This window comes from Phascolarctos cinereus, unplaced genomic scaffold (genome assembly GCF_003287225.1).
Source record: "Phascolarctos cinereus isolate Bilbo 61053 unplaced genomic scaffold, phaCin_HiC Scaffold_2;HRSCAF=192, whole genome shotgun sequence".
NCBI lineage: Eukaryota > Metazoa > Chordata > Mammalia > Diprotodontia > Phascolarctidae > Phascolarctos > Phascolarctos cinereus.
This window is the reverse complement of record NW_027555625.1, coordinates 633,117-661,108: the sequence shown is the minus strand read 5'-3', so window position 1 is coordinate 661,108 and position 27,992 is coordinate 633,117. Positions and strand designations below refer to the sequence as shown.

At 50.7% G+C, this 27,992-nt stretch overlaps 1 protein-coding gene across 1 annotated transcript; it reads left to right on the top strand.

Annotated features, from left to right (window-relative positions):
• Positions 1-4: 4 nt before the first annotated feature.
• UBXN2A (UBX domain protein 2A) lies at positions 5-26,998 on the top strand. Its single transcript, XM_020978017.2, has 7 exons — positions 5-234; positions 16,612-16,665; positions 17,748-17,880; positions 18,915-19,021; positions 20,979-21,116; positions 21,415-21,573; positions 24,834-26,998. The coding sequence occupies exons 2-7, from the start codon at positions 16,625-16,627 to the stop codon at positions 25,024-25,026; spliced, it is 771 nt and encodes a 256-aa protein (XP_020833676.1). The 5' UTR covers positions 5-234; positions 16,612-16,624; the 3' UTR covers positions 25,027-26,998.
• The last annotated feature ends 994 nt before the right edge of the window (positions 26,999-27,992 follow it).

The window sequence follows — 27,992 nt, the reverse complement described above, 5'->3', positions numbered from 1 at the left end:
CTCCCCATCCCCGCCGGCTCCTGGGTGGGGTCGCAGGCCTCCGACACTCCCCCGCGGGGGCTTGTCCCGGCGCTCGCTCCCGCAGGCTCGCTCCCGCCGCCGGGGCCGCGCAGGCTCGTGCACGTCCAGCCCGGAACCCAGAGGAAGAGGAGGAAGGATCGGGTCTGGAGAATCAGGTTGGAGAGTTAGGCGGGAGTCCCGGCGGTGCAGACGCGCGCGGTCGGCCGCGAGCAGGTGAGAGCTCCGGACCCGGAGGAGAGAAGGGACCTGGGGGGAGGAGGGGGCTGTTAGGGGGAGGAGGAGGGGCCGGGCCCCAGGGCCGACCTGGCCTCGGGCGGTGGGGGTGAATGGTGGGGAATCTAGGGGGAGGAGGGGGCTGCTGGGAGAAGGGGAGGGGTCAGTGCCGGGCCCCAGGAGCGAGGAGGGGGCTGCTCTCAGGAATTCTGTGGGTGGAGGAGCACAGACTCAGCCCAGCAGACCTTAATCACAGTGTATGACCCGAGGGATAGCGGGGAGGAATCTGGGGTAAGAAGGGGACTGCCGGGGGGAAGGAAGGGGTCGCTGTATGTGACCCAACCCCGGGGGCCCTTCCTAGTTTGCCCCCCGAAGTTCCTGGGACCCTTCTAGCTCCTTCTGACCTCACCGGCAGGGTCTGGGCACGCCCCCTACCCCAGAGTGTCTCCCGACCTCCTGGCCCAGGCTCCCTCCTGTGATCCGTGCTCCCCCTCCCCCATCTGTACCCCTGCCCGGGCTGGGGGCTTGGGGGCGGAGCAGTGGACCTCCCAGGAGCCAGCCTGGGGAGGGCCCCCAAGGGAGGCCTGAGAAGTGTGGAGCTCAGCTCCCCCCAGCCATGCGGAGCCACAGGGATTGAGAAGACAGGGGAGGCAGGGAATCTAGGGGTGAGCTGTCAGCCTGTGGGCAGTGGGGAGGTGGAAGCTAAAGAAGGGGGGGCCGGAGCTCATGACTCCTGACCAGAGGGTTCAGAGGGAGTCTCTGTGGAGAGATGATGGGGGCGGAGGGACACGGACAACCAGGAAGAGCCAGGGAAGAGGAGGATTCTGGGGTTCTGCACACTGCAGGATGGGGAGCGCTGGAGCTGTGTGGTCAGTTCTAGGCGCCACGTTTTCCAGCCCAGAGGAGGCCCCGGCAGCAGGGAAGGGCATTGAGTGGCAGTCATAGGGTTACTCCGAGGAACTGGGGGGGGGGGTGTAGCGCCTCCCATAGGGCATTCGCGGGCCAGGCTGCCTGCACCCCTCCCCCATTTCCTCCTTTTCTCAGCTTTGCCTTGGTGGGGGGCGGGCAGTGAGGAGAAACCTCAGCGTCTTGAAATGAGTTTATTGCTGGATTTGGGTTTTCTGGCACCATCATTTTCAAAAACATCCCTTCTGTCCTTTGTGTAGAGATGCCTCTCTTAAAACAAGGACTAGAAAAGAGGCCACTCAGTGCATTCAGCATCTCACACTCATGCTCCCCTACCTCTGCCTTGAGGGCAAAGAGATACTCAGTCTCCTTTCTGGTTCAAGGGCAGACTGCATCCTTAGGGGAGGTGGCTTTGGGGCTCTTTCCATTTCTGCGTTTGCCATCCAGAATATCCTTTTCCTGGCTCGGCTCAGCCCCCCCAGACCTTACCTGCTGCACGGGCCCCTGCTTCTCTAGAGGACATGCGTTCTCTATAGCACAAGCCTCAACACCCCTCCCTCACTGACAGCAGCTGTTTTGGGTCCCTTCAGAAACTGTCTGCTTGTCTGTCGGTCATCTGGCTGTCAGTCTTGTGAATCTTGAGGTCAGAGAGGGAAGGGGGCATTTGGGTCCCTGTTGTCACTCCCCCCACAGTGTGTCTTTGTCCCACGGCTTCTGTCCTCTCTGACTATTTGCTGGGCCTGGTGGGACACATCAGTGTTATAGTGATGTCCACTTCCCTCATTTCTCTTCTGGTGGTTATTAGTAAATTGGCAGGTCTTCTTCTAAGAAGTGTTGGCCTCTTATCCATTGGGGATGGCCCTTGGATGTGTATGTATGTGTGTGTATTTTATATTTGTTTTACATTTGCATTTATATTATTTTTTATGTTTTATATTTGTCCATATGTGTCTTGGACATTAGGCCTTTCTTACAGGTATTGGCAAGGTTTTTTTCCCCCAGTTGTCAGTTTCCTTCTCATCTGTGGTGCATTGATTTTGTTGGTGTCAAACTTTTTAATTTCAGAGAATTGAAATTGTCTGTTTTGGTTCAGGGTTCTCTGCCAACTGTTGTTCACCTTCCTCTGTCTAAATTCTCTGAATGTGAGCTTTTACTAGTACCTTACCTGAATTTCATTAAAGCATTTCACTGGATTAAATGAAATAAGTATTTGTAAAACTCTTTGCAGACCTGAAAGTCTATAGAAATGCTAGCTGTTGTTATTGTTATCAAGTCTCTCATGCAATTCTTGCTGGGGGGGGGAGGCGGGGAGGGTATGGGCTAGACTGTGGATAACATAACTAGATGAATGCTTGGAATGGCCCAACCCAAAGAGGAGTCAGTCAGTCAATAAACGTTTGTCAGGCACCTGCTATGTGCCAAATGCCATGTGTGCTGAGTGCTGGGGATATAAAAAGAGGCAAAAGACAGTCCCTGCCCTCAGAGGGCTCACAATCTAATGGGGGAGACAAGCAAACAAATATACACAAGTCTGGCTGTATAAGCAATAATCACGGTACTGGGATGTTTGGAGAAGACTGGCACTTCTGGTGTGAGGGCTGCTTTCTACCTTCGGTGTCCGCCTGATTAACTGTCTGTTGCTCCAGGAAGCTGCAGCATGTGCAGCGGCCACACCCTGATAAACTGTCTCAGCAGACGGGTTGAACCGAGCTGAGGGTAACCAAGGGGTGTCTGCCCCAGCATGGGAAGACTTCTCTGGGTGGAATGGGCAGATGAGAACAATTTGTTCCTTTGGCTGAGAAGGCGGCTGAAGCAGGCGCTGTGGAGTGCTTAGAGCTTGGTCCGACATCAGAGATGCCAGGGTCATCCATTGCATCCCGGGCCATGGCAGGCGGTCTTGACTTTCATCCTGCCACTGGACCTCAATGACTCAGGAAGGGCGAGTGAGGCCAATCACTTCAAGCAACTATATTAAATCCAATTTATGCACAAATCAAAGGACATCACCCACACCATTTACCATTTTACCTGCCTCAAAGTCCTGTGGTGACAGACAAGTGACAAAGTGGCAGGTACAGATACACTGGGAACTGAAGTCACAGCCCTGCACACTGGCAGCCCAGGCTGTCCCTGGACTGGAGCAGTAGTGGGATTTGGAAGCCCCTTGGGTGTCTGAGCAGCCTTTTTGTTAAGCAGTTGGGGTTAAGTGACTTGCCCAGGGTCACACAGCTAGTAAGTGTCAAGTGTTTGGTTTGAGGCCAGATTTGAACTCAAGTCCTCCTGACTTCAGGGCTGGTGCTCTATCCACTGTGCCACCTAGCTGTCCCTCTGATCAGCCTTTTTGAAGGATCACATTGCTTACCTCCAGCACGAGGAAGGGGCTAGAAAAGGTGCCCTAAAAATTGTCAGCTTCACCGAACTTAATCCTGACCTGTTTACCCATGGTAGGCAGGGATACCATCCTGCTGTCGAAACACAAAAATTTCTGCAAAGATGATTCTACTCACCATCGGTACGTGGAATGTGCATACACTTATGGACAGCACAAAATCCAGTGGACCTGAAAGACAAACAGTTCTTGTTGCAAGAGAACTCGGCAGGTATCACAAGTATCAGCCCTGAGTGAAACAAGGCTGGCAAATAAAGCCAGCTTACTGAAGTTGGAGCTGGATACACGTCTTTCTGGATTGGCCACAGTGACGGGGAGTGTCGTGAAGCTGGTGGAGGTTTTACTTTCAAAACTAATCTAGTCAACAAGCTTGTATGCTTCCCAAAAGGAGTGAATGACAGGGTCATACCAATGTGATGCCACTTGCAGGGAAAACAGCATGCCATCATCATCAGTGCCTGTGCTCCCACCATGACAAACCCTGATGAGGTCAAAGAAAATTTTTATGAAGACCTAGAGACCGTCATCATCAATGTGCCAAAAGAGGACAAGTTTATTATTCTGGGTGACTTTAATGCTAGAGTAGGCTCAGACTATCAGACTTGGCAGGGAGTCCTAGGGAGGAATAGAGTTAGAAACAGCAACAGCATCCGTAACTACTGAAAATTTGTGCATCTCGTGACCTTCTCATCACCAACACTGTCTGTTTACCTAAACCAAATGAAATCTCATGGATGTGTCCTCACGGCAAATATTGGCATTTAATAGACTAGTCATTGTAAGGAGAAGAGACAAGATGTGAGAGTGATGAAAGCAATGTGTGGTGCAGAGTCCTGACTGATCATAGACATATCCTCTCCAAGCTAAACATTCTCATTCAACAGAAGTGGCCCCAAGACAAAATGAGACCAGAAGAATTAATGTCAACAGATTCTAATCAGTGCTTCTCTGAGCAGGAACAGTTTGTTGCTAACTCGGAGGGAAGGTTGAACCAACATACAGTTGGCAACAGTGGAGCAAAAAAGGAGTAGGCAGCTTTCAGAGATTTTGTGCATAGCACTTGCATTTATGCATCTGGGCCAGAACACTCACAAGCACCAAGACTGGTTTGATGAAAATGATGGGGAAATTCAGAAGCTACTGAATGAAAAACGAGAACTTCACACGGTTTACCAGCAGCATATTTCATCTGTCTCTAAGAAGGCAACAAAATTAAAGTACAAGTGAAGCTTAGAGAGATGCAGGATTCTTAGCTCAGTAAGAAGGCAGATGAAATTCGGTTTTATGCCGATAATGCAAAGTGCTTTTATGATGCTTTCAAGGTTATTTCTGGGCCACAGACCTTTGGTGCATCTCAACTACTCAGTGCTGATGGAGCCACAGTGATTAGTGATACAGACATGATCCTAGAGAGGTGGGCTGAATTCTTCCATAGTGTTCTCACCAGACCATGATCAATCGATGCAGAAGCCATTGACTGTTTACCTCAGGTTGAAATCAGTCCCTGTCTAGCCAAACCTCCAGCTGAAGAAGGGGTTTTGGATGTCATTAGGCTACACTTTTGTGGCAAAATGCCTGGTGCTGATTCTATTCTAGTTGAGAGCTACCAGGCATAGGAGCCATTGCTCATACAAAAGCTGACTGAAATCTTCTGAGTTATAAGAGGAGGTTATCCCCCAGGAGTTCAAAGATGCCTTCATTGTCCATCTCTATAGAGGTAAAGGAAATAGATTGTCCTGTCCTGTGATAGTCACAGAGGCGGGGGAGAGGGGTGGTCTCTCTGTTAGTCATTGCTGGCAAGACTCTTGCCAGAGTCCTCCTCAGTAGACTGATCTCTCACCTGGAAGGTGGTCATCTACCTGAGAGCCAGTGTGGCTTCAGAAAGGGCCAAGGAATGGTTGATAAGATGTTTGCTGCCTGACAGCTCTGGAAAGATGCCGCAAGCTGAACAGAGGTCTGTACAGAACATTTGTCAATCTGACCAGGCCTTTGATACTGTCAGTCAGGAAGGCTTATGGAAAATTATTTCAGAATGTGGTTGCCTAGAGAAGTTCATCAGTGCTGTACTCCAGTTTTACAGCAGCATGCTTGCCCAGGTTCTGTATGATGAATGATACTTTCACACGTCCCCAGTCACCAGAGGAGTGAAACAAAGCTATGTGCTTGCCCCTGTTCTTTTTAGCATGATGATTTCAACTATGTTGTCAGACACCTTCGGTGAGGATGAAATCAGCATCAAGGTCAGCTACCACACTAATGGTAAGTGATTCAACTTGAAAAGTCTTCAGGCCAATACTAACATGGAGGGAGAGTTGGTAGGTGATTTTCTGTTTGCAGATCATTGTTCACTCCATGCAGCCTCTGAAGCTGAGATGCAACAAAGTATGGATCAATTCTCTGCTGCTTGTGCTAAGTTTGGCTTGACAGTTAACACCAAAAAACACAGGTGCCCCATCAGCCAGCACCACACTACCCATATGTGGAACCATTGGCTAATAGAGAAGTTTTGAATGCTGTGGTAAGTCCACTTATCTTAGCAGTGTACTTCCAGGGATGTCCATGTCGACAACAATATTGATGCACGCATTGCCAGAGCTCAGTGTTTAGGGGGTCCTTAAGGAAGGTATGGCAGAGAAGAGGTATTAGACTGACTACCAAGCTGAAGGTCGACAGAGCCCTTGTGCTGACCTCATTGTTGTATGCCTGTGAAACCTGGACAGCACCATGCCAGAGAACTGAGTCACTTCCATTTGAATTGTCCTAGAAAGACTCTGAAGGTCACCTGGCAGGGTAAGATACCAGACACTGAGGTCCTTTCTAGAGGTGAAGTGCCAGGCATTCAAACTCTGCTGCAGAGAGTTCAGCTGCGATGGGATGGCCATGTTGTTGGAATGCTAAACATGTTATCTAAAAGACTATTTTATGGAGAACTCACATCAGACAGGCGCTCACATGGAGGTCAGAAAAAGTGATATGTGGACATTCTCAAGGTCTCCCTGAAGAGCTTTGTGATTGATTACGTGACATAGGAGACACCGGCACAGAGCTGCCCACACGGCGTGTCCTCATTAAAGAAGGCTCCGTGCTGTGCGAGTGAAGCAGAATCACGGAGCCCAGAAGAAATGTGAGATGTGACCATTTAGTCATCGCCACTCCAAGTGTTCACGTGGACTCTCTGTGCCCGACCTGGGGTGGAGCCTTCTGAGCTCACGTTGGGCTGATCAGCCACAGGCAGACATGCTGGGCCTTGACCCCGACATCATCATGCCATTTTGGTCCTCTCTGGGCGCAAAGAGCAGCAACCAATCAACAAGAAATAGTCAACAGAAGGAGGGAAATCAGGGAAGGCTTCCTGTAGGAGGTGGGATTTTAGCTGGGACTTAAAGGAAGCCAGGGAAGCCAGCAGGCAGAGAGGGGGAGGGAGAACAGCCAGAGCAAATGCCCAGAGTCTGGGGGGGTTGGGTCTTGTTCGAGGAATAGCCAGGAGCCCAGGGCACTGAAGGGTGTACCCTTCAGTAAGAAGACTGGAAAGGGGAGGGGAGGGAGGTCATGAAAGGCTTGGGGTGCCAAGCACAGCATTTTGTATTTGATCCTGGAGGCCACAGGGAGCCACTGGAGTTTTTTGAGCAGAAGGGTGACATGGTCGGACCTTCACTTTAGGGAAATCACTTTGTGCAGTGGAAGGATACCAGTGCAGTCAGAAAGACCTGAGTTCCAATCCAGCCTCAGACACTTAGTAGCTATGTGGCCCTGGGCAAGTCACATAACCCTGTTTGCCTCAGTTTCTTCATCTGTTCAATGATCTGGAGAAGGAAATGGCAAGTCACTCCAGTATCTCTGCCAAGAAAACCCCAAATGGGTCACAGAAGAGTTGGACACAGCTGAAACAACTGAAAAACAACAAAAATGGAAGGTCTTTAGTGGAGGGCTCCAGGAATCTGTGCATGGCCCTGGACCATTTCAGGTGTTTTATCAGCAACCTGTGTTATAGCCTAGATATCACACAACTGGTCATCACATAGAATGGCCGCAAGGATCCAAAGTCATCTTGACAGGATAGAATGCTGGACTGACTCTAAGGGATGAATTTCAATGGGAATTAATGTGAAAGTGACCTTGGGAGTAGGGTGGCAGTTCTGAAGAAGATTGTCTGCTCAGCTGAGCCCAGCGTGTGACATGGCAGCCACAGAAGCCCTGGTCATTTGGACTGCCCAGAGAGAGGCCTGAGGAGATTAGGGCTCTGTACTGCTGCCCCTCGGTCCTGGCCACATCCGGAGGATGAGGACTGATCTTCATGGCCCAGAGCTGTCCCCTCTCTGTTCTGTCCTGTGCATAGCAACCCTCGACTTACCTCAAGTACAGCCTGACCGAGTTACTCGTCCCCACCACCGCCCAACAGACTTCCATGGTGCCCTCCTGCCTCTCCTCCTGGTGGCATTTCAAGCTCTCTGGCATTCGGAGGGTTTCATTCTTACATAGGTTGGGGTCCTGCTCTTGGATTCAACCCTCACACTGTGGTTCTGTGAATGACAAGTCCAAGACACTCCTTTCTTCCAGGTTTATTTTTCCCTGTAACAACCATACACTTGGGAACACGAAGTTACTGCATTAAGATTTATTGTGATGAAGAAGGGCCTGCCAGCAGTGGGGCTCTCTGAGCTTAGCCAGGCCCTCATGAGGTCTTTGAGCTGGCCTTTGAGCCCCGATGGATGGATGCTTGTCTCAGGCTCCACTCTTCCTATGAGGCCTAGGATAAAGAGGCCAGTGGAAGAGGAGACAATAGCCCCGGCCTCTGCAGTGGAATATTCAGAATGTCCTGTGTTAGCTAAGACATTATCCACTTGGAGGGTCACTAGGAGAACAAACAGACCTAACCCCCATGTACGAATTATTGGAAATCCCAGGGATTTTGATTTGGCCTGCAGGAAGAAAGGCTTAATGGGAGGGCGAGATCCTTCTTAACTTGTCGGGAGCAAGCCCGTTCCATAGAAGAGGGTTTAGCTCTGTTCTGCTTGGCCTCAGAGAACAGGACTTTGCAGAGAGCCAGACTTGGTGTCCAATGGAAGTTGGATCAAGATCTTCACAAAAGCAAGAAAATCCACCTCTTTTCCAGGGTCAGAACAAAGGAGGAGGATGAAGATGCCTTGTGCAGCGTTGGAGCCTCTAGTCCCCAGGAGCTATCCCAGGAGAAGTCGTTTGTTAAGTGCTTACCAAGTGCCAGGCACAGTACCAAGGGCCAGGCATACAACTAGAAGCCAAAGGACAGTCCTTGCCCTCCCGGACCTTACATTCTAATAACAGAAGACCACACCCAAAAAAGGGAGGAGGGGCGCTAGCCCAGATTGGAAGCCTTCAGGCCAAATCTGGAGAATGGGTCTGGCTGGTCTGGAGGGTCAGGGAAGAATAAGCAGCTCTGCAGGATCCTGGCCTCAGTGTGAGGGGCAGCCTTCCTCCTCTGACCAGTGCAGGTGGGCTCAGCTACCACACTGCCCCTTAGTGCTGCTCTGGAGCCTAGCAGAGGCTCCTCTGAGCTCTATGCCCAGTCACAGAATAGGATTAATAAATGCCAGTGATTGTATGAGGCTCCAGCACTAAGAGAAGGCTAGTAGTCAAACCAGGATGGAAACTCCATCTTCTTCCTCCTCCTCCTCCTTTGTCCATACCCTGGAAGACAGTTGGGTTTACCTGCTTTTGTGCGGACCTTGCTAAAGGTCATAAAATCACCTTTTGAATAACTGAGGAGTGGGAAAGGAAATATGTTCCATGGTCCTTGCCTGTTGGAGGATCTGGCTTAGAAGCATCATGAAAGCGGCAGAGTTCTGGGGTCTGAGTCCTTATTCTTTCTCCCAAATGGGTGGGGTCCTGGCTGACCAGGGAAGAGCCTTCCTGCTTCCCCAGAGCTCATCTCTTCCACGCCCCTCACACTTGGGGTCACCATTTTTGCACTTCGCTGAAATTAATGTGTTGGTTGGAGTGTCAGAGGGTGGAGTGGGCAAAGCTAATGCATCTGAATCACAGAGCAGTCGCCCAAAGGGGCCCTCACCTGCCCAGGTCAGATGTTTGCTGGAAAAGCATGTGTGTTGTTTTGGGTTGGGTTATTGGCCATTTTCTTTTTCTCACATACATCAAAGGTTGTAATTATGTAGAATGACTTTTCGGTGTATAGCTAGATGGGCTTTTTTCTTTTCCAAAGAGTTCCTGTCCCCCCACCTCCCTCTCACTACTTCCCACTCTCATTAGCTTGTATCCAGGGATCAATACCATAATTTTATGAGAGCTGAATCAGCACCATAGACAGCAAGGTTTAGCAGTAGGGCTGCTGACATCTTGAGGTAGGTGGTGGCCAGAGATGGGCTGGGGCAGTGTGAAAAGGGGCTGGCTTCAGCTTTGTGCCTTGGGAGCCTATGGCCTCCCCAAGGCTGGAGTACCTATTTCATAAGGTCCTGAGGGTCCCTGCTGTTGTCCTTCCGTCCCCCTCTGGGTACTTTTGTGTCCCAGGCACCAGACGGTGACCCATGTTTAGCACTCACTAGATTTGGAGTCCACGGAGACTTCCTGGGAGCTCATCCTTCTAGACTGCTGCGTATTTTCTTGTTGGGGCAGCTCTCCTGCCCCTCCTCCTCCTTATCCCCAGAGGCCTCAGCACTGGCCGCATCCACCCCCACTGCACCGCACTGCCCCTCCTTCCCTGAGCAGCCCCAGCCTCCACCACGCATCTCCAGCACCTCTAGCGGCTGACCTGCTACAGGCTTTCATCTTCTTATTCCACTTGATCCTCACCCCAGCCCTGCCGGGGTAGTACTATCATTAGCCTCGTTTCTCCTGCTTTTTTTTTAATCTTGGTTTCTTAATCTTTTGTTTTCACCTCACCCTTATTTCTTAATATATCCCTCCCTTCCCCTTCCCAGGGAGCCAACCATTGTAACAAAGATTTTTAAATGGGGGGAAAAAAAGCAAAACTAACTCACAAGTCAGCTGTGTGTGGCAATAAATTCTGTGTTCCCCATCCCTGGTCCTTCAGCCCTGCGAGGAGGGGAGGAAGGTGCACTGTCCAGACCCAGACTGTGGCTCATAGCCCATCCAGCTTTTCTGTCCATTTTGCTCCTGCTCCCTTCTCTCCTTGGGAGAGTTCCCCGCCTCCCATGGGGGGTTTTTCCCTAGGACTGCCTGAGGTGTGAGTACAAACCCACTGACCCATCTTTGCAGGGAGAGTGGTCACCTCCTTGTCAGAGACCGGGGGAAAGGAGAGAAGGCAGGAAATTATGTCAGCAATGGAAACTCCTTGAGGACAGGACCCATCCTGCTTTTGTATTTGTATGCCCAGTGTCTGGAATAGTACCTGGCACACAATAGCCCCTGAATAAATGCAGTGAGGTGAGCCCTGGACTTGGAGCGAAGAAGAGGAGTTCAAGTGCCGCCTCAGACATTCACTGGCTGGCTGTGTGGTGCTGGGCAAATCATTAAACCTTTCTGTCTCAGTTTCCTCATCTGGAAAATGGGGATAACAATAGCATCTAGCTCCCAGGGTAATGAGATAGTATTTGTAAAGTACTTTGTAAACTTTTTTTTTATTCCTTGATTCACTCTCCTCCAGGGCCAGTCTTGGTCATGATTCTCCAGTATCTGGCTCCAGTGTTTTTTTTCTTTTTGTTTACGTGATTGGCATTGTTTATTGTCTTCCTGGCCCTGCATTCTTTGTGTCTTCTTTATGACCCAGGAAAGAAAAAAAAGCATTAGCATGCACACAGCCCAGCACAAGAGAGGATTCAATATGTACAGCAGTAAATATTCTGCGTCGTGCTGAGAGCTGTCCATCTTCTGTTTGCTTCCTTGTAAGTTTGCTTTTGTTCTCCTCTGTGCACTTTTCGCCTTGTGCTTTTCCCCCTTCCTCCGTCCAGAAAGCTGCAATTAAGCACAGATATATTTACATATACACACATATACATATATACACGTGTACACACAGAGATATACACATTCATGCATACACCTGTATATACACATACTTACACGTACATGTACTTAGATAGCTATAATCATACTCATAGATAGACACATCCGTTCCTGTGCATCTGTGTAAGACCGTACTATACATATTTGTCCTCTGTTTCTCAGAGGGTGGATCACCTCTTCCTTCATAAGTCCACCGACCATCATTTCCTATACCACAGCAATATTCCCACCTTATACCATCTACTTGTTTTAAAATAGTCCAACACAACATTGATAAATATGGCTGACACGTAGTATAGTTTCCCTATTTTTCTCTTTTGATTAAATCTATTTTAGCCTTAACTTTGTCCAAGATCATGATTACCAACTCCGCTCCTTTTTCCCTAACAAATTCTACTCCCAACCTTTATTTTCATGTTTTTGTATATCTCTTATTTCCTATCTCTCCTGACCTTGTAGTCACTACTGTGCCCCGCTTCTACTTGACCTATCCCGACCCCCAGCAATCCCTCCCTTATCCTCCCATTCCCCTAAATCTAAACCTCCCCTCCAAAGAGCGCTCCCTATCCCCTTAGCATTTTTATTTCTTTCTGAATTTAGAAAACTTTTATACTCTTCTGGATACATATGTATTGTTCCCTCCTTAACCCATTCCTGATGAAAGTAGCTTTCCAAGACCCCCAGCCCTCCTCCCCATCTAATTCCCCTCACATCTTATTTGTATATGATAATTACTCTTTTTAGCTGTTCCTAAACAGTTGTGCTTTTTGAAGGCATATCATGCTCAGGTCTACCCCAATCTTTCTTACAAACTACCCAATTACTAAGAACAATCTTAGACACACGTTTTACATTCTACATACATAAAAGGTAAAAGCTCTGTCCTTATTGAGTCCCTTGTAATTAGTCTTTAGTAAGTACCTTATATTTCTCTTTGCACTTGTATGTCAAATCTTCTATTAAGTTTAGGTTTGTTTTGTTTTTTTAAACAAAATGCTAAAAGTGTGATAATGCATTATATGTCCTTTTTTTTTTCATTCAAGATTATGCTTTGCTGGGCGTGATATTTTTGGCCAGAACCCCCAGTGTTTTGCTCTTCAGCATATAGTGTATTTTAGTGTCACCACTGTTGGTCTTCTGTGATTCTAACTGTGGCACCGCCATATTTAAATTGGTTTTTTTTTTTTCTTGTTGCACATAATATTTTCTCCTTGAGCTGGAGGTTTTGGAATTTGACTATGATATTCCTGTGGGTTTTCCTCGTAGGATCTCTTTCAGTTGGTGATTGGTGCATTTTTCCTATTTCTACCTGCCCCTCTTGTTCTAATGCTTCAAGAAAATTTTCTTTAATTATTTCTTGTATTATTATCTCAAGATTCTGGTTTTAGATCATAGCTTTCAGGTAATCTGATTATTCTTGTTTTCTCTTCTTGATCTGTTCTCCAGATCAGTTGTTTTTCTTATGAGATGTTTCACATTCTCTTCTATTTTTTCATTCCTTATATTTTGTTTTGTTTCTTGGTCTCTTATAACTTTATTGGCTTCCCGTTGCCCAATTCTGATTTTCAAGAAGCCATTTCCTTCCTTAAGATTCTGGATCTCCTTTTCTAATTGGTTGACTTTCTTTTCATAATCTCCTTGTTTTACTTGGATTGTTCTTATTTTTTTAGTTGTTTCTCAATCTCTTTTATTTGATTTTTTTTAAAGTCTTTTTAAAGTTCTCCTGTGAATTATTTTTGGGCAGGTGACCATCTGATGTTACTCTTTGGGGCAGGAGAGGGTTTTTTGCTTCAGAATCCTCTTCTGAAGATAAACCCCTGGTTTCTCTATTCCCACAGTGATGGTCTATGGTTGGATTCTTTCTCCTTTGGCTGGGCATTTTTTTGATAATAGTTTAGTTTTTGTAATCACCTCTAGGCCGGGGGTATGGAGGACAGTGCCCCTGGCCTCATATCCTCCTTCAGTTCTCCCCTCTAACCTTGAACCCCAACCAAGACTTCCAGCCTCCTGCAAGTGCCCACCACCGGTGGCATTCCCCACTCCACTGCTTCTGCACTCACCAGGCATGTTCCGGCTCCTTCTCACCCCTGTGGGGTCTTGACGGCACAGCTAGGTCTGGCTTTCCTTGTCAGCAGAGTTCCCTCAGTCTTCCCCAGCTCAGACACCCACCTCCCCTCAGCGTCCCCTGGTAAAAGTTCCTGTGCCTGGGCCAAGGCAGCCTCCCCAACCAGATGACCCAGGGGCTTCTGGTTTGTTGTTTAAGCTGACCAAGGGCCTGGCCTGGAAGTGTGTAGTCCTCATAGGGACCAAAGCTCGTCCTGGGACTTTGCTTCAGATTTTTCCAATTGTCCCAGGAGGGCCCCTGTTCTGCTCTTTCTCTTGTTTACTTTTACCTCTCTGTGTTAGGCCAGAGGCACTATTTTATTTCATTTGTGGGGGAAATCCCGAGGGCTTGGAATTTTTTTACCTGCTCCGCCATCTTCCCAGAATCCTGTCTCGAAAGCACGTCTTCAGTGTTCATGGTGTGCCCGGCACTGTGCTAAGCTCTAGGGATACAAGAAAACAAGACCTTCCCTGCTCTCAAGAGGTTTCCCTTCTAAGGTGAAGGGAGAAGGGGGAAAGATGACGTGTTAAGAGGAGCCACAAAGCAGTGGACGAGAAGGTCTGGAGCTGATGGTCCAGCCCAGAGCAGTGTGGGACGCCGTAAGGCAGAGGCTCCCTCTCCAGAGCCCGGGTGGCTCCAGGTGATAAGAGAATGAGGGTGAAGCACATCGTGCACGCTGGCAGCAGATGCAGATGCTTGCCAACGGTGTCTCTGGATCCCAAAGAAGGGACATTGGCGAAGCACACAGTGTGCCCTTCCTTCTACTGACCTCTGCTCTTGGCCAGTTCCCTCTTTTGTCATCTTTGTGTGTTTGCTCGGTTTAAGGTAAAACCTCAGGGTTGCTTTCGTTGGTGTTTTGGAGCAATCTTTCATATGAAAGTGGTTTGCCATTCTTTTGAGAACCCTTCTCTGTTTCTATAAGCAATCTCTACATCACATAAATAAGGTGCCATGACTCGCCTGCCCCTGATCGAGCTCTGAGGGTCACTCTGACCACAGCCTGCCTTGGACAGGCTCCTCTGGTCCCCCTCACCTCCACAACCCACCCATTTACCTCACGTGGGGGGGAGGGAGAGGCCCCTGCATGGCTCTAGATCCTCCCTTTCCTACCCAGAGGCCAGTCCCTGACACTTCCCCTGAGCTGATGAGGTGGCAGCATGAGGCCTTTTGGAGTTACCCATGTTTCTGTAAAATACACCAATAAAGCAAGTGATGCCCATGAAAAGAAAAACAAAAACCTTGCTTAAAAGAAAGACAAGACCTTAAGCAGGTAGTTAGGGTGAGGCTCAAGCTGTGAGCTCCTTGAAGGCTGGAGCTGTTCTTGCCTTTCTTTTTGTCATTTGGCACGGGTCTGCACATAGTCAGCCCTTCACATTGGCTGGAGTTACAGCACAAAGCTAGGTGTACGCTTTCTAACTCGAAGAGACAGCATGTAAGGAGGGATGGGAGTGGAATGGGGAAGAGGGTGGGCCCTGAAGGAAAAAGAAGCCATCACCACATCTTTGCTCCCTTTCCAGGAACCAGACCCAGAACTGGCCAGAGGGATGGGAGGAGAGGCTTGGGTCGCTACCAGGGAGGGTGCCACGTAGCAGGCTCTTAACAAGTGCTGTTGACTGTTGAATGAGAGAGGAGAGTAATCAGGAAAGGTCAAAGGTGGGGGTGGGCACCAACAGCTAGCTAGCCCCTGGCCCATCAGATGTTCTGTAACAGCCCTTTAAGAAAAGAGAGAGAGAGATTATTATTATAAATTGTATAAATATTTATTTATAAATATTATTTATTTATTATTATAAAATTATAAATGTGATTTTAAAATTCTTACTGATAGCTTTTATTTCATACCACTTTTCTTACCAACTATAGCCTCCCATCCCCCATGATGACCTGTCATTTGTAACAAAAAATGAGTAAAGAAAGGGGAGGGGGAGGCAGTTCAGCAAAGCTAACCTGCCCTCAGCGAGTCTGGCAGGGTCTGTCTGTCTGTCTGTCTAGTGTTCTCCACCATTACCCTCCTCCCCCAGCAAAGCAGGGGGAGGAATGTGGCTGCACTTCGTTAAAAATGTGTCTTTTTTGAGGCTTTTTCTTTCTTACATCCTCCTAGTTTTCCCCAGTATCCTCCCCAAGAGCCAGCCCATAGAACAAACAATATTTTAAAGAAAAAGAGAAAAAAAAATCACAAAACTAATAGGTGGGTTAAAAATACATGTGGGGCCAAGCCAGCCTTATTCTCACTAAGTCTGGACCATCCACTTTGGATTTTTGGCTTTCCATTTACATTGTATCATTGTCGCCATAGAAATCCTTTTCTTGGCTTGTCTGACTTTTCTCTGCATGCATTCATACAGTTCTTCCTAGTGTTTCTCTGGGTCCTTCACACCCTTGAATTCACATACCACATCTTGGTTAGTCTCTCTTCGGTCATCAGGCAGTTACTTTGTTTCCAATTCTTAGCTATTACAAAAAGTGCTGTTATAAATATGTTGGTAGGGGCAGCTAGGTGGTGCAGTGGATAGAGCATCGGCCCTGAAGTCAGGAGGACCTGAGTTCAAATCCAGCCTCAGACCAAACACTTGACACTTACTAGCTGTCTGACCCTGGGCAAGTCACTTAACCCCAATTGCCTAAATAAATATGTTGGTATATAAAAGGAATTTCTTATCACAGGAATAAGCCTGTAAGGACCAGCGTCTCTAGCATTTTAGGTGATTTATTTACATAATCCCCAAATGGTGGCACCACGTCACCGCTCCACCAACAATGTATTAGTGTGCCTGTCTCCCCTCCACTCCTCCATCATTGACAGTTGCATGGTCTTTGCCAGTCTGCAGAGTGTGATTTTGATGGGCATTTCTCTTATTATTTGTGATTGCGAATACTTTTCAGTTCTTCCTTTGAACCTTTGGCCACTTTGCTGGGGAACAAACCACATGGGTTTTGGTCTGATAGATTGTGGCCCAGATGACCGGGTTGGGAAGGGGGATGCTGCTGTTGCTGCTGTCCGTAGCTTCCTGTTTCAACTTTGCAGCCGGGCCAGAAGGATGAAAGAGGTGGAAAAGCTGGAAAGCGTCCGAGAAGACTGGTGAGTGAAGAAGGCACGGCCTTGGCGTCAGCCTCGGGTCTCCCCTCTGTCCCTGCCCTCCCCTCTTGCAGCCCTCAGACACCGTGATGGGTCCTGTGTCCTTCAGACTGGCTGTGGCGCCAATGTCTCTGCTCCTGGAAGGAGAAGGCCTGGGGGTGGGAGGGCTTTGTGTGAGAGGGACGCTGTCTATCCCTGCCTCGGTTTCACCCATTTTAGATTCCGTGACCTCTGAGGTCCTTCCTCACTCAGATTCTACCAGTAACAGAACATTCAAAGTCTTTTGGGCTCGTGGGGGAAGGGGGAATAAGCATTTATACAGCCCCTTCTATGTGCCAGACACTGTGCTAGCATTTTTTACAGTTACATCCTCACAGCAAACCTGGGAAACAGGTGCTGTTATGGTCCCCATTTCACAGCTGAGGAAACTGAGGCAGATAGAAGTGAAGTGACTTGCCCAGGGTCACACAGCTAGGAGGTGTCTGTGGCTGGATTTGAACTCGGGTCCTCCTGACTCCAGGCCCAGCCCTCTCTCCACTGCCCCCCAGTCATCTCTGGGGGATCTTTACTTCACAAACGTTGTTACACCAGGCGGGTGTCCTTCCACCTTGATCCAGGGAAGCCTCGCCCAGCAGCCAGCAGGGCCTTCATGGAGGCGAATGTGGCCCCCAACCGGGACGTGAGAAGGCAAGGGTCTCAGAGCAGCCTGCACCCCAAAGCCCCCTTGCTGTAGGCAGTGCACTTCCTCCTCCTGTACACACGATTCTCGTCATCTGCTGGTCCCCCACCGTGGTCACACACAACTAACCGGCAGCCGCTTCCCAGGGGCTTGGGCGCCAGGCCCAGGGGCCACCCACCTAGTACAGAGGTGCCCTCTATCCCCAAAGGAAAGTCAGTGGGTTTGGGACAGCCAAAGTGGGTGTGATGGCCATGTCATTGAGAGAGGAGAAGGGCCCAGAGAGAACCTCCTGGGGCGGGGTCATGAATGGTGGCCACACAGTCTGGGTATGGGGACATGGATGGGGGAGGTACTGGCTGTGAAGCCTGAGCTGCCTAGAGGCTCACTTCCTCCCTTCCTGCCTTAGGGCTTGTGATGCTGGAGCCGAGGACCAGAGCCTCCATGGCGGCCCCAAGAGCTGCGAGCTTTTCTTTGACAGCCTCTTGGCAGAAGCCCAGAAAGTCAGCCCCGAGAGCTCGCCCTCAGCTGACAGGACACAGGTGGGTGTCAGGTTCTGGTCCTGGGCCCTCAGGCCTGATCTGAGGAGATGAAAGGAACAAAGTTTCACATTTGGCTCAGAAAGGCAGAAGAATGAGATGGGAGAGATATGGCAGAGAGATGGCATTGTTCTGCCTAATGGTGTGGAGGCTAGAGGCTGGCCTGGTCAGCGGGGCCAGAGGGTGTCCTTCACAGAGGGAGGCTAGAGGCTGGCCTGCTCAGTGGCCAGGGGCGTCTCCTCCACTGAGGGAGGCTGGAGGCCAGCCTGGTTAGCGGGGCCGGGGGGTGTCCTTCACAGAGGGAGGCTGGAGGCCAGCCTGGTCATCTCCCGTCATTTCTGGGTACTGTGCTTAGGAAGGATGCCTAGAACCTGCAGCATGTCTAGGGGGTGCTGCTTGATCGTCAGGCCAGGACTTGTGATGATGGATTGGTTGGAATGTTTATCCTGGAGAAGAGAAAACTCAGCCAGCAGAGCCGTGTCCCCATATTTGAAAGAGCAGGTACCCTGGAAGGGCTTAGCCTCGCTCTGCCTGGCCTCCAAGGTACACGTTGAGGCTCCAGGTCCGGAGTGACGTGGCCTGCGTGTCCACCCTCAGAGGGCTCCAAGCAGCTGGGTGTGCAGGGAGCTGGCCCAGACATGAATTGCTTTGTGTTGCTCCTGAGGGGTTCCCCAGCTTTGGGCCCCATGGCAGCGAGCTCTGCGGTCTCATCCCTGGCCCAAGGGATTGTCACCAAGCTCCTTCCTGTCACAGAGGCAGGAGCCTGGGCCCAGGCCAAGAGCCCGTGGGGGAGGGCAGTCTTTGGGGCTTCCTGGGAAAGGACCTTGCCCCGGGAGATACTTCTGTTTCCAGGGACCACGATGATGCCAAGGCTGAGGGTGCCTCCCAGAGACAGCCCCCAGCAGAATGTCCTGGGTGCCTGGGGTGCACCCTGCTGGTTCCTCGGGCTCTCCTTCTGGGAGTATGTGTCCTTGAGGGTGACAGCCTGGGGGAGGGGCCCACTGACTGCCTCAGTTTTCCTTATGGGCCTTTTGCAGGCTGACGTAAGCATCAAGCTCTGGAAGAATGGTTTCACCGTGAATGATGAGTTCCACAGTTATAGGGATGGGGCCAGCCAGCAGTTCCTGAATGCCGTCAGAAAGGGGTGAGTGACCAGGATGCACCGTCCCCATGTGGGCGTGTCCGGGGAGCTGGTCACTGGGCATCGGAAAGAGGGCCTTTGTTAATGACCTTGAGTGCAGGGAGGCTTCCTCGTCTGCTGCATCCCTCCTTGGAGGGACGGGGGAAGGAAGAGAAGTCCTGCCGAGAATGCCGCATGCGGGCCCAGGGATCTGTGGCGCAGTCACCAGCGGAGAGGCCCAGAGAAGGGCAGGGGCCGGGTCCTGCCTGCATCTCACAAGGGAGATCTCTGCTGGGCTGGCAGCCAGCCGGGAGAGATTAGAACCCAGGTCCTCTGAGAAGAGTTGGTGGGGCCTGGTGCAGAGTAGGCCTTAGAAATACCTGGTGGCTGAGGGAGGGATTGTGGGCCCTGCCTCTGGACACTGGGAGGGCTAGATCTAGGAGGCCAGAGCCTCAGTCTCCCCTCTGAGCCTGGCTGAAGGGGGATTTCTCTCCCTCTGGGGACAGCCAGGGGGTGCCACAGTGACTTCATCGATGGGTTGAGTCAAGGAGTCCTGCATTCAAATCTAGCCTCAGACACTTCCTTACTGTGTGACCCTGGGCAGGGCCATTTCACCTTTGCCTGCCTCAGTTTCCTTATCTGCAAAATGAAGGGTTGGGCTCCAAAGCCATTTCCAGCTCTAGACCTAAGATCCAGTGATGCTCAGCCACTGGCCTGCCATATGTTCTGCCTCCCCCTCCCCCCCCAACCCGTGTGTCTGAGTCACTTCCTTGTCCGACAGTAGTAATAATAACAGTGAGCGTTTCCATAGTGTTTCCTGGCTTTCCAAGCACCTCTCAAGTATTAGCTCAGTAATAATAATAATAATAGTAATAATAATAGCTCACATTTCTGTAGTACCTGCTGTGGGCCGGGCCCATGCTAAGTGCTCTTTATCTGTCCTATTCGGTCCTCACAACAACCCGATGAGGAAGGTGGTATTCTTATCCCCATTTCACAGTTGAGGAAATTGAGGCACAGTGGAGAAACGGCTTAACCAGGTCACTGATTGCCAGCTAGGAAGTGGCTGAGGCTGGATTCCTGACTCCACACTCCGTGGTCTGTGCCCTGGGGTGCCACCAGCTGCCTAATTATAAATTCCTCATAAGCGGAGCCTGCGTTAGTCTGTCAGCATTGATTAAGATGTACTGTGTGCCTGGCACTGTGCTAAGAACTAGGGATGCAAAAAGAGGCAAAAGACAACCCCTGCCCTCCAGGAGCACACAGTCTGACGGGGGCCACACGTGCAAATGAATACGTACAAAGCCAGCTACAGACTGGAGAGATGGGAGGAGGAACAGAGGGGAGGCCCTGGGGAAGCCGTCCTATTGGAAGGGGCATTTTAGGGGCCATAGAAAGGAAGCCAAATGCACATTCTAGCGGGCAGTCAGAAGGCTGGGGTCACTGGATCAGAGGAGACGGCGGGTGATGAAAGCTCTGAAGGCCGAGCGGAACCGTGGGTGCTTGGTCCTGGGGCAGTGGGGTTTTAGCATCTTCATGGGCTCCCATCACCCAGAGCCCCTCCTCTCCCTGCTGCAGACAGTCCTCGCCCTCCCCACTCCGGGCCTCTCTGCCCTGAGTCTCTCCTCCTTTCAGTGACACCATAGTGCACTCCCCTCCTCAAATCCCCCTTCACCAGGCTCGCCCTTGCCCTTCCAAGCTTGCTCCCTCATGCCATCTGGGCACACCGTGTTCGGGTTCCCTGGCCCACCAGGCCTTCACTGGGGCTGGCATTCAAGACCCCCCCCCCACCTACTCAACCCCATTGAGTCTCTCATTTCACCAGAAGCCCTGCCCTGTTGCCTCCTCCTGGGGGAGCACTTTTGGGGTACAGTGTCCCCTGCACCTGGGCCCCCCGGAAGGCCACAAGAGCAGACCCATGGCAGCCGTGGTGGGCTTCGTTTTAACTTTTGGTATTTTCCTGGGTTTTCTTCTTCCCAAGAGAGCTGCCTTCAGAGCTGCAAGGGATGTTTGACAAGGAGGAGGTGGACGTGAAGGTGGAGGATAAGAAGAAGGAGGTGTACGTGTCCAAGAAGCCCGCCTTCCAGCCCTTCTCAGGGCTGGGCCACCGGCTGGGCAGGTAGGCAAGGCGGTGGCAGGCCTGGCCCCAACCGCGCTCAGGGTGCTAGCTGGTGTGTACTGCTCTCCTCTGTCTGGATCCATCCCTCCCAGGCCCTCCCCAGACAGCCACACCTTGTGCCCAACGCAGGTGGGATCAGTGGAGTGGGGTGCCTGCCTCTGCAGCCCCCGCACCGTGCCACCTTCACTCTTTGTGGGTGCGTGTGCTGAGGAGGGCAGGGTGGCAGACGCCCCTGTAGCCCCCACCCCAAGGAACAGCGTGTGTTCTGGGGCTCACCACATTGCCTCTTCTCCCATAGTGCTACCCCAAGAATAGTTTCCAAGGTCAGCAGCAGTGACTCTGGGAACCCAAAGGCTCTGATCTCCGTCCCCTTGAACCCTTTGGAACCTATCACCAGCATCCAGATCTGGTTAGCTGACGGGAAGAGGCTCGTGCAGAGATTCAATGTGTCTCACAGGTGTGTCTTCTGGGATGGAGTGGGGCGGGGCAGGGGCCCAGGCTTGGGACACTCATTTATTTAACTCAGCCTGAGAGAGAGAGAATTTACCAGAATTTACTGGCCCAAAGAAAGGGTAGAGCCCTTCACGCAGTGGGAATCATTGGCCAAGGTGGCCGGGAAGCTGCTGCTCTACAGGAGGTCTCGGTGTCTCACCAGAATTTGGAGCATGGCCCCCCACCCCCAGGCTCCATCCCCTGTCACTTGGTGTATTCAGTGCCCCCTCCCCCCAGGCTCCATTACCCCCTCATATAGTGTATTCACACACACCCCCAGGCTCCATCCCCCCTCACACAGTGTATTCACACACCCTGAGGCTCCACCCCCTCCCCACAGTGTGTACACCCCCATCAGGGCTCCATCCTCTTTCATGCAGTGTATTCACACATACCCCCTAGGCTCCATCCCCCCTCCCACATGCATTCATTATTCTGAGGAAGGCCAAGCTCAGAAGAGGCACCCCCACCACTATGCTCAGCTGAGGGGTGATAGGCTATGCCCTCCCTCCCCCAGCCCTGTGCAGCCACTCTGGAGGAAGGGGCCCCTTCCAGCCAATCCCCAGCCTCCCTCCTCATCAGCATTTTAGAGTCAAGAAGATGCAACTGACATTCCGTTGTTTCCATAGCAACCATCTCAATTCCATCTGCTCTCTGAGAGACCCTATAAACATAATGGACCAAATGAATAAAATTAAAATTGCATGATGATCTCATTAGATATAAAGCTTCTGACAAATGCCATGCATTCTTCTGTAACAGCAAAAAGGCTTTTCCTTAAGATAGATAGGTCATCTATACCCAACACCAGGCAAGCCAAGGATTGAGGAATGGGTAGACGGCACTCAGCATCCTTCTCTAGGAAAAAGATATTTCTTTAGGCGGGTTCATAGTCTGTGTCTAAAACCACAAGCTAGCATTAGAGGTAACAGAGAAACAGTAGAGGCCTTTCCAGTAAGATCAGGGGTAAAGTGCCTATGATTGCTACACATTTTTTTCATTTCTAGACATGCTAGCTATAGCAATAAGACAAGAGGAAGAAATTGAGAGAATGTAGATTCACCTGAAACAATTTCAGCCAAAAAGCAGAAAATAAAATAAGCCTGAACCCAATCTGGGAGTCCACCTCCCAAGACATGTACAGGAAGCACAGAATCCAAGCAGAAGGCACTGACTGTAGCAATAAAGAGCTGCCTAAAGAATTAGAGATGGTCTTGGTTCATGGTTGGGCTGTTCCAACAGCAAAAATGACAGGACCTAAATTGATGTACTCATTTATTCAGTGCCACACCAATCAAATGACTAAAACCTTCTAGAGATAGAAAAAACTGTCACAGTATTCCTGGAGAAATTACCCGGTCAAGGACCCCGAGAGAAACAATGAAGAAAGCAGGAAGGGAAGGGGCCTAGCAGGGCACTATCTCAAACTACTACCACAAAGTAGCAATCATTGGTTAAAAAAACAGCAGCATGAACACTTGGTACTTAATAGCTGTATGACCCTGGGCAAGTCACTTAATCCTGTTGCCTAGCAAAAAAAAAAAATAGGAACATGGGTCCATGGGACGAACTTGATGCACATTGTACAGAAACGAATTAACCTCATGCCTAACTGGGGACTCGTATAATCCCCAACTCCTGGAGAAAAAACACTCGCTGCCACCCAGCCCACAGGGAAGACCAGGTGGCAGAAATGAGATTAGAACAAGATCCCACGCTGTATACGTCAGTCAGCTCCAGGCGGCTACCTGACCCAGAGGAGAGGTCACACTGTCCGCAAGCTGGAGGAGAAGCAAGGGAGGACACACACTTTGCCACTGTGGACAAGAGTCCTTGACCAAAGCGGGCTTAGAGAGGGTCACCAGAGAGAAAGTGGAGCAGCTCCCACACAAACAAAACTAAAGCACATAAAATCAGAAGGAAAACTGGCTGGGGAGATCTCTGCAAACTGTCCAGGGCCCATAAGGAGCCTCATGATTGACAGCAGACGTGGCCAAAGGTGACAGAAAGGCAGCCCTCCAAGAAGAGACCCAAGCTGTCAACACCATGTGAAAAAGTGCTCCAGATCACCAGGGTGAGAGAAGTGCCCAGTAATGCTGGTCGTCATCATCATCGTCATCATGATGATCGCTTTTATTGAGCGCTTTAAGGCTTGCACACACTCCACAACTTTTCATGTAACCCTCACAACATCCCTGGTTTACAGATGAGAAAACTGAGGTAGGCAGGACTGTAGTGACGTGCAGTGTAGACGCAGAGGCACCCAGCTGGTCAGTGTCTGAGGCCTGAACCTGCCGCACCACCTGACTGCCTCTGAGGTCCCACCTCATACCCATCAGATTGGTAAAGGGGCTGACAGAAAAGGAGAAGGCCACATGTTGTGGGGAGGGCCGGGGGAGAACAGGTCTGGGGTGGGTTTGCCTCGTCTGGCTACGCCTGTCAGTTACAAGGAAGTTTGGCTGGTTTTCTTTGTTGGGGGAGAGAGAGACCCTTTAAGCGAAAGACAGAAAGGGAAAAGAAGCCAGTGTGCTAATGCACAGAAAAGAACAGAGGGATTCAGAAAGAAACAGGCGAGCAGCTTTGGAAAGGTGGTGTTGAATTTTATTTTGGCCTCTTTGGTAATGGAGATTTGTGCTTTCATTTCCTCTGTTTCTCTTCCTCCTCTACAGACAGAGATACTCTTATTTGGGGGTATTTATCAAATTCAGAATCACTAAACATTTTTAAAACCGAGAGCAGGGACACAGTTTCAACTCAATTCCACATTTACTAAGCACCTACTATGTGCCAGGCACTGTGCTGGGAATTGTAGGTACAGAGACCAAGATGAAATCTTCCCTTCCCTCAGGGAGCTTACAAAGGGGGGTAACTTGGGTGCAATTGAGTGAATACAGCGTGGGAAGGGGAAACTCCAAGAACAGGATGGAGGGGACATCAGGTCGGATTTTGTGGAGCAGCTAGTGCCTGAATGAGCCTTGAAGGCAGACCAGGATTCCAAGAGGGAGGGATGAGGAGAGAGGGGGCTCCTTTGTCCCCAAGAAGGGGAAGATGCAGAGACGGTTTGAGGAGCTGAAAGAGGGCAGCAGAACTCACCCTAGCCAGGAGCCCTGGACCTGGGCCATCAGAAGGGAAGCTTGGGGGGAGAGGATGGAGCCTGCTACGACACAATGCAGGGAGCGGACCAGTCTTGTGAGCATTTGTTAATTCTGTGTCCTCACTCACCAGGGTGAGCCATGTCCGAGACTTCATCAGGAACTATGAGGGCTCCCACAGGAATCGGCCCTTCGCCCTGGTCACTGCTCTTCCTGCCCTCAAGCTGCTGGATGACACCCTCACACTGGAGGAGGCAGATCTGCAGAATGCTGTGGTCATCCAGAGACGCCAAACCACACAGGCCCCTCTCCAAGGCCTGTCCTAGCCCTGACACCGGATAGCCCACCCTGAGCGGCCCACCAGAGGAATGGCATGGGGGTGTGGGGGGCCAGTGAGTGGGAGGTGGGGCAGTAAACCCAGACACAACTACTGCCTGGGGGTTGGGCCCTTCTCCTGCATTGACCTTTGGGGCAGGTGCTGCTTCCTTCAGAGGGGATGTGGGTAGCATGGGCCAGCTGCCTTCTGGGCCTGCTGGCAGGTCAGCCTTTTCCTCCCTGAGACACAGCCTGGGAGCCAGGTGGCGGCTGCTCTGGTGTCCTTAGGAGCAGTGGGATGTTGCTGTGGACGATGTGCATCTTAGATCTGATCTGTTCTACAAATGGCATTTTTTAGAAATTGCAGATGCTTCACTGTCTCCTCCCTTCGGGACTCACTGCCTCTTCCTCTGCCAGACGCCAGGGCTGGCCAAAGCTCCCTGTGGTAATCCGGCTGGTGACCCACTTCCACAGTTCACCAGGGGTCTCCACCCTCTGGTACCTCCTTGAAGGGCTCGTCAGGATCCGTCTCTCTGCCTGTCTCTGTCAAAAAGAGAGACTTGCTTCTGCCTGGAGTTCTAAGCAATGCAGCCGCTGAGCTCCCCAAGAGGCCTCGCGGTGTTCTTTGTGTGATGAGACTAAGTAGAAATAATGAAATCGGAGTAAGAAGCAGGGGTTAAGCACAGATAAATAGGCCTGAGGTGAGGGGCCCCTTCCTCTTTTGTAGGGAGCCCCACATCTCAGCCTCCACATAAACAGGAGGCCAAATCCGAGCATCCCACATGGTGCAGGCTACATCATGGTCTTCTTCTGTATGTCTGTGGTCAAGACTCCGTTGTGGACCCCGGGAAAATGCTGCAAATAAACCACAAGTCTTTCTCCAGACCTAGGGAAAGGAAATCATGTGCATGTAGCATGGCTGCCCTTCCACTGGATTCTCTGGGAATGTTGGGGCCTACAAACCAGTGGGTCCTCCTCACACCCCACCACCCCCACCTCCTGGAAACTGTCAGGAGGATAGCCACTACTTAGAGGGCAAAGCAGCTGGAAATGGTAGTGACACCCAGCCACCAAAGCCACCTGTCCCAGCCCCCTCAGAAGAGGGAGGGAGGCTCAGTGGCTTCTGTCCACGTTTGCTTTCCTCAGGGATGTGGAGGAGGCCACTTCATTGGAAGACTGACTTTCCACCAGATAAACAGCCCTAATAGTTGCACACCCCACCCACTCACCCCCGCCCCGTCCTGCCCAGCATCTTCAGTCCCTTCCTGACCTTGGCAGAATGCCTGGAGGATGGGCAGCTGCCCTCTTGGGAGGAGGCAGAGGCACCCACCTGCTGCTACACGCTAAGCGGTGTGGCCAGAATCTCAAGAACGACGCTCAGCCTCTTGGGCAGGAAGTCAGCCTTTTTGGAGCTGTGGGGACTGCTGCTGATGTGCATCATTTCAGGATCTTTCAGTAATGAGAATGAGCCACCTCTGTGCTGAGAGTTACAAAATGGCAGGCTGGGAGAGCTTTTTGGAAGGATAATTGTGAGGAATGATCCTGACCTCCGACTGTTGAGAGTAGAGGGAGCCTCCACCGTGCCCGGGGCAGGACTCCAGGGTGACGGCTGACAGCTGCCTGCCAGACATGCAGCGTGCTGCTCCACAGACCCTGCATCCGGGGTGTGGTGGCTGCATCCTTCAAGCCAGACAGACCCAGTAGCAAGACCCTGTCGCTGTGTATCAGCACGGCCGCAAGTCTGTTGGCCAATGGTGAGGAGCTGACTTTAGTGCCTTAAAGCGATCAGGACAGCAACTCATTGCAAAGGGGGAGGGATCGTTCCCTTCAGTAAGAAATGGTTTGTAAGAAATTCATTTGAATCAATCGATGTGTGTGTTTCTGAGGACACAGTGACATGCGCAGCCGCAGCTTCCGCCTGTGCTTGGCGATTCATTCAGTATGGCAACTCGGTGTTTTAAATAAATTTAGAAAAAATGCAAAGTGTCTTTATCAACACTGGGACATAAAAAGGACCTGGATTCTAGGTCTAGTTGGCTCCTGGGGGGGGGTAGTCCTGGGGAAGCCAACTGCGGGCTCTGAGCCTGAGATAGAGACTAGGAGGATGGCCAAGCACAGTCCCACGGGGATCTGGATTGGGACAGAGCACGTTTCAGACGGTGCAGGGAAAGGAAAGGTGGGGCCTCTTGGACTAATGCTTCAGGGGAGTAAGCCCAGGAGGGAGGAGAAATGCCAACAATGGAAGTGTAAAGACCCAAAGGGGAAGAATAATTCCAATGAAGAGGGGAAAGGGTGATCTGTGTAGATAGATGTGGACCTAAGGAGTACTCATCAACCACCTTCGATTTTACAAAGAAATGTACAAAAGATGGAAGGGGGGGCAGGAAATGACCATCAGGAGGGCAGGTCCTATAAAAATAGAATCAGAAATGCAGTGACTCTTAGATGAGTTGCTGGGGGGGGGGGGGGGCAACCAAAGGAAGCCAGGACCAAAACAAAAAACAAGTAGAATTTTTGTATCAATGTTGGGAGAAAAAAGAGGCAGGAAGAAGGGTGAGGATGGTTCCTTGGGGTGGACTGCAGGATGGTAACTGCTCCATTTTGTTGGGTTCTTGTTTTCTCTGGGAAGGAGACAGTAAATGACAGAAAAGAATGACTAGAAGAGATGTGATGCCCAAAATTCCAGGAGAGAGCTGCTTTGGCTCAGTTCCTCGGTCCTGGCCCAGGGGAAGGACATCCTTGAGCACAGAAAGAATGAGTTAAGGGGACGGCTTAGCTCCATTAGTGACACTCATCTGAAAGAGCATGGAAAACAGGAGAGCGCTGGAGGTACTGGGAAAGGGCAAATGTCCCCATTTCTAATGGGGCGGAGGAGATGAGAACAAAGTCTGGAGCTGGACTTTGATTCCTGGGAAGATTCTAGAACTAAGGAAATCCCTTGGCCAGCCTTCAAGTGCCAGCAAGCACTGTCTGGAAA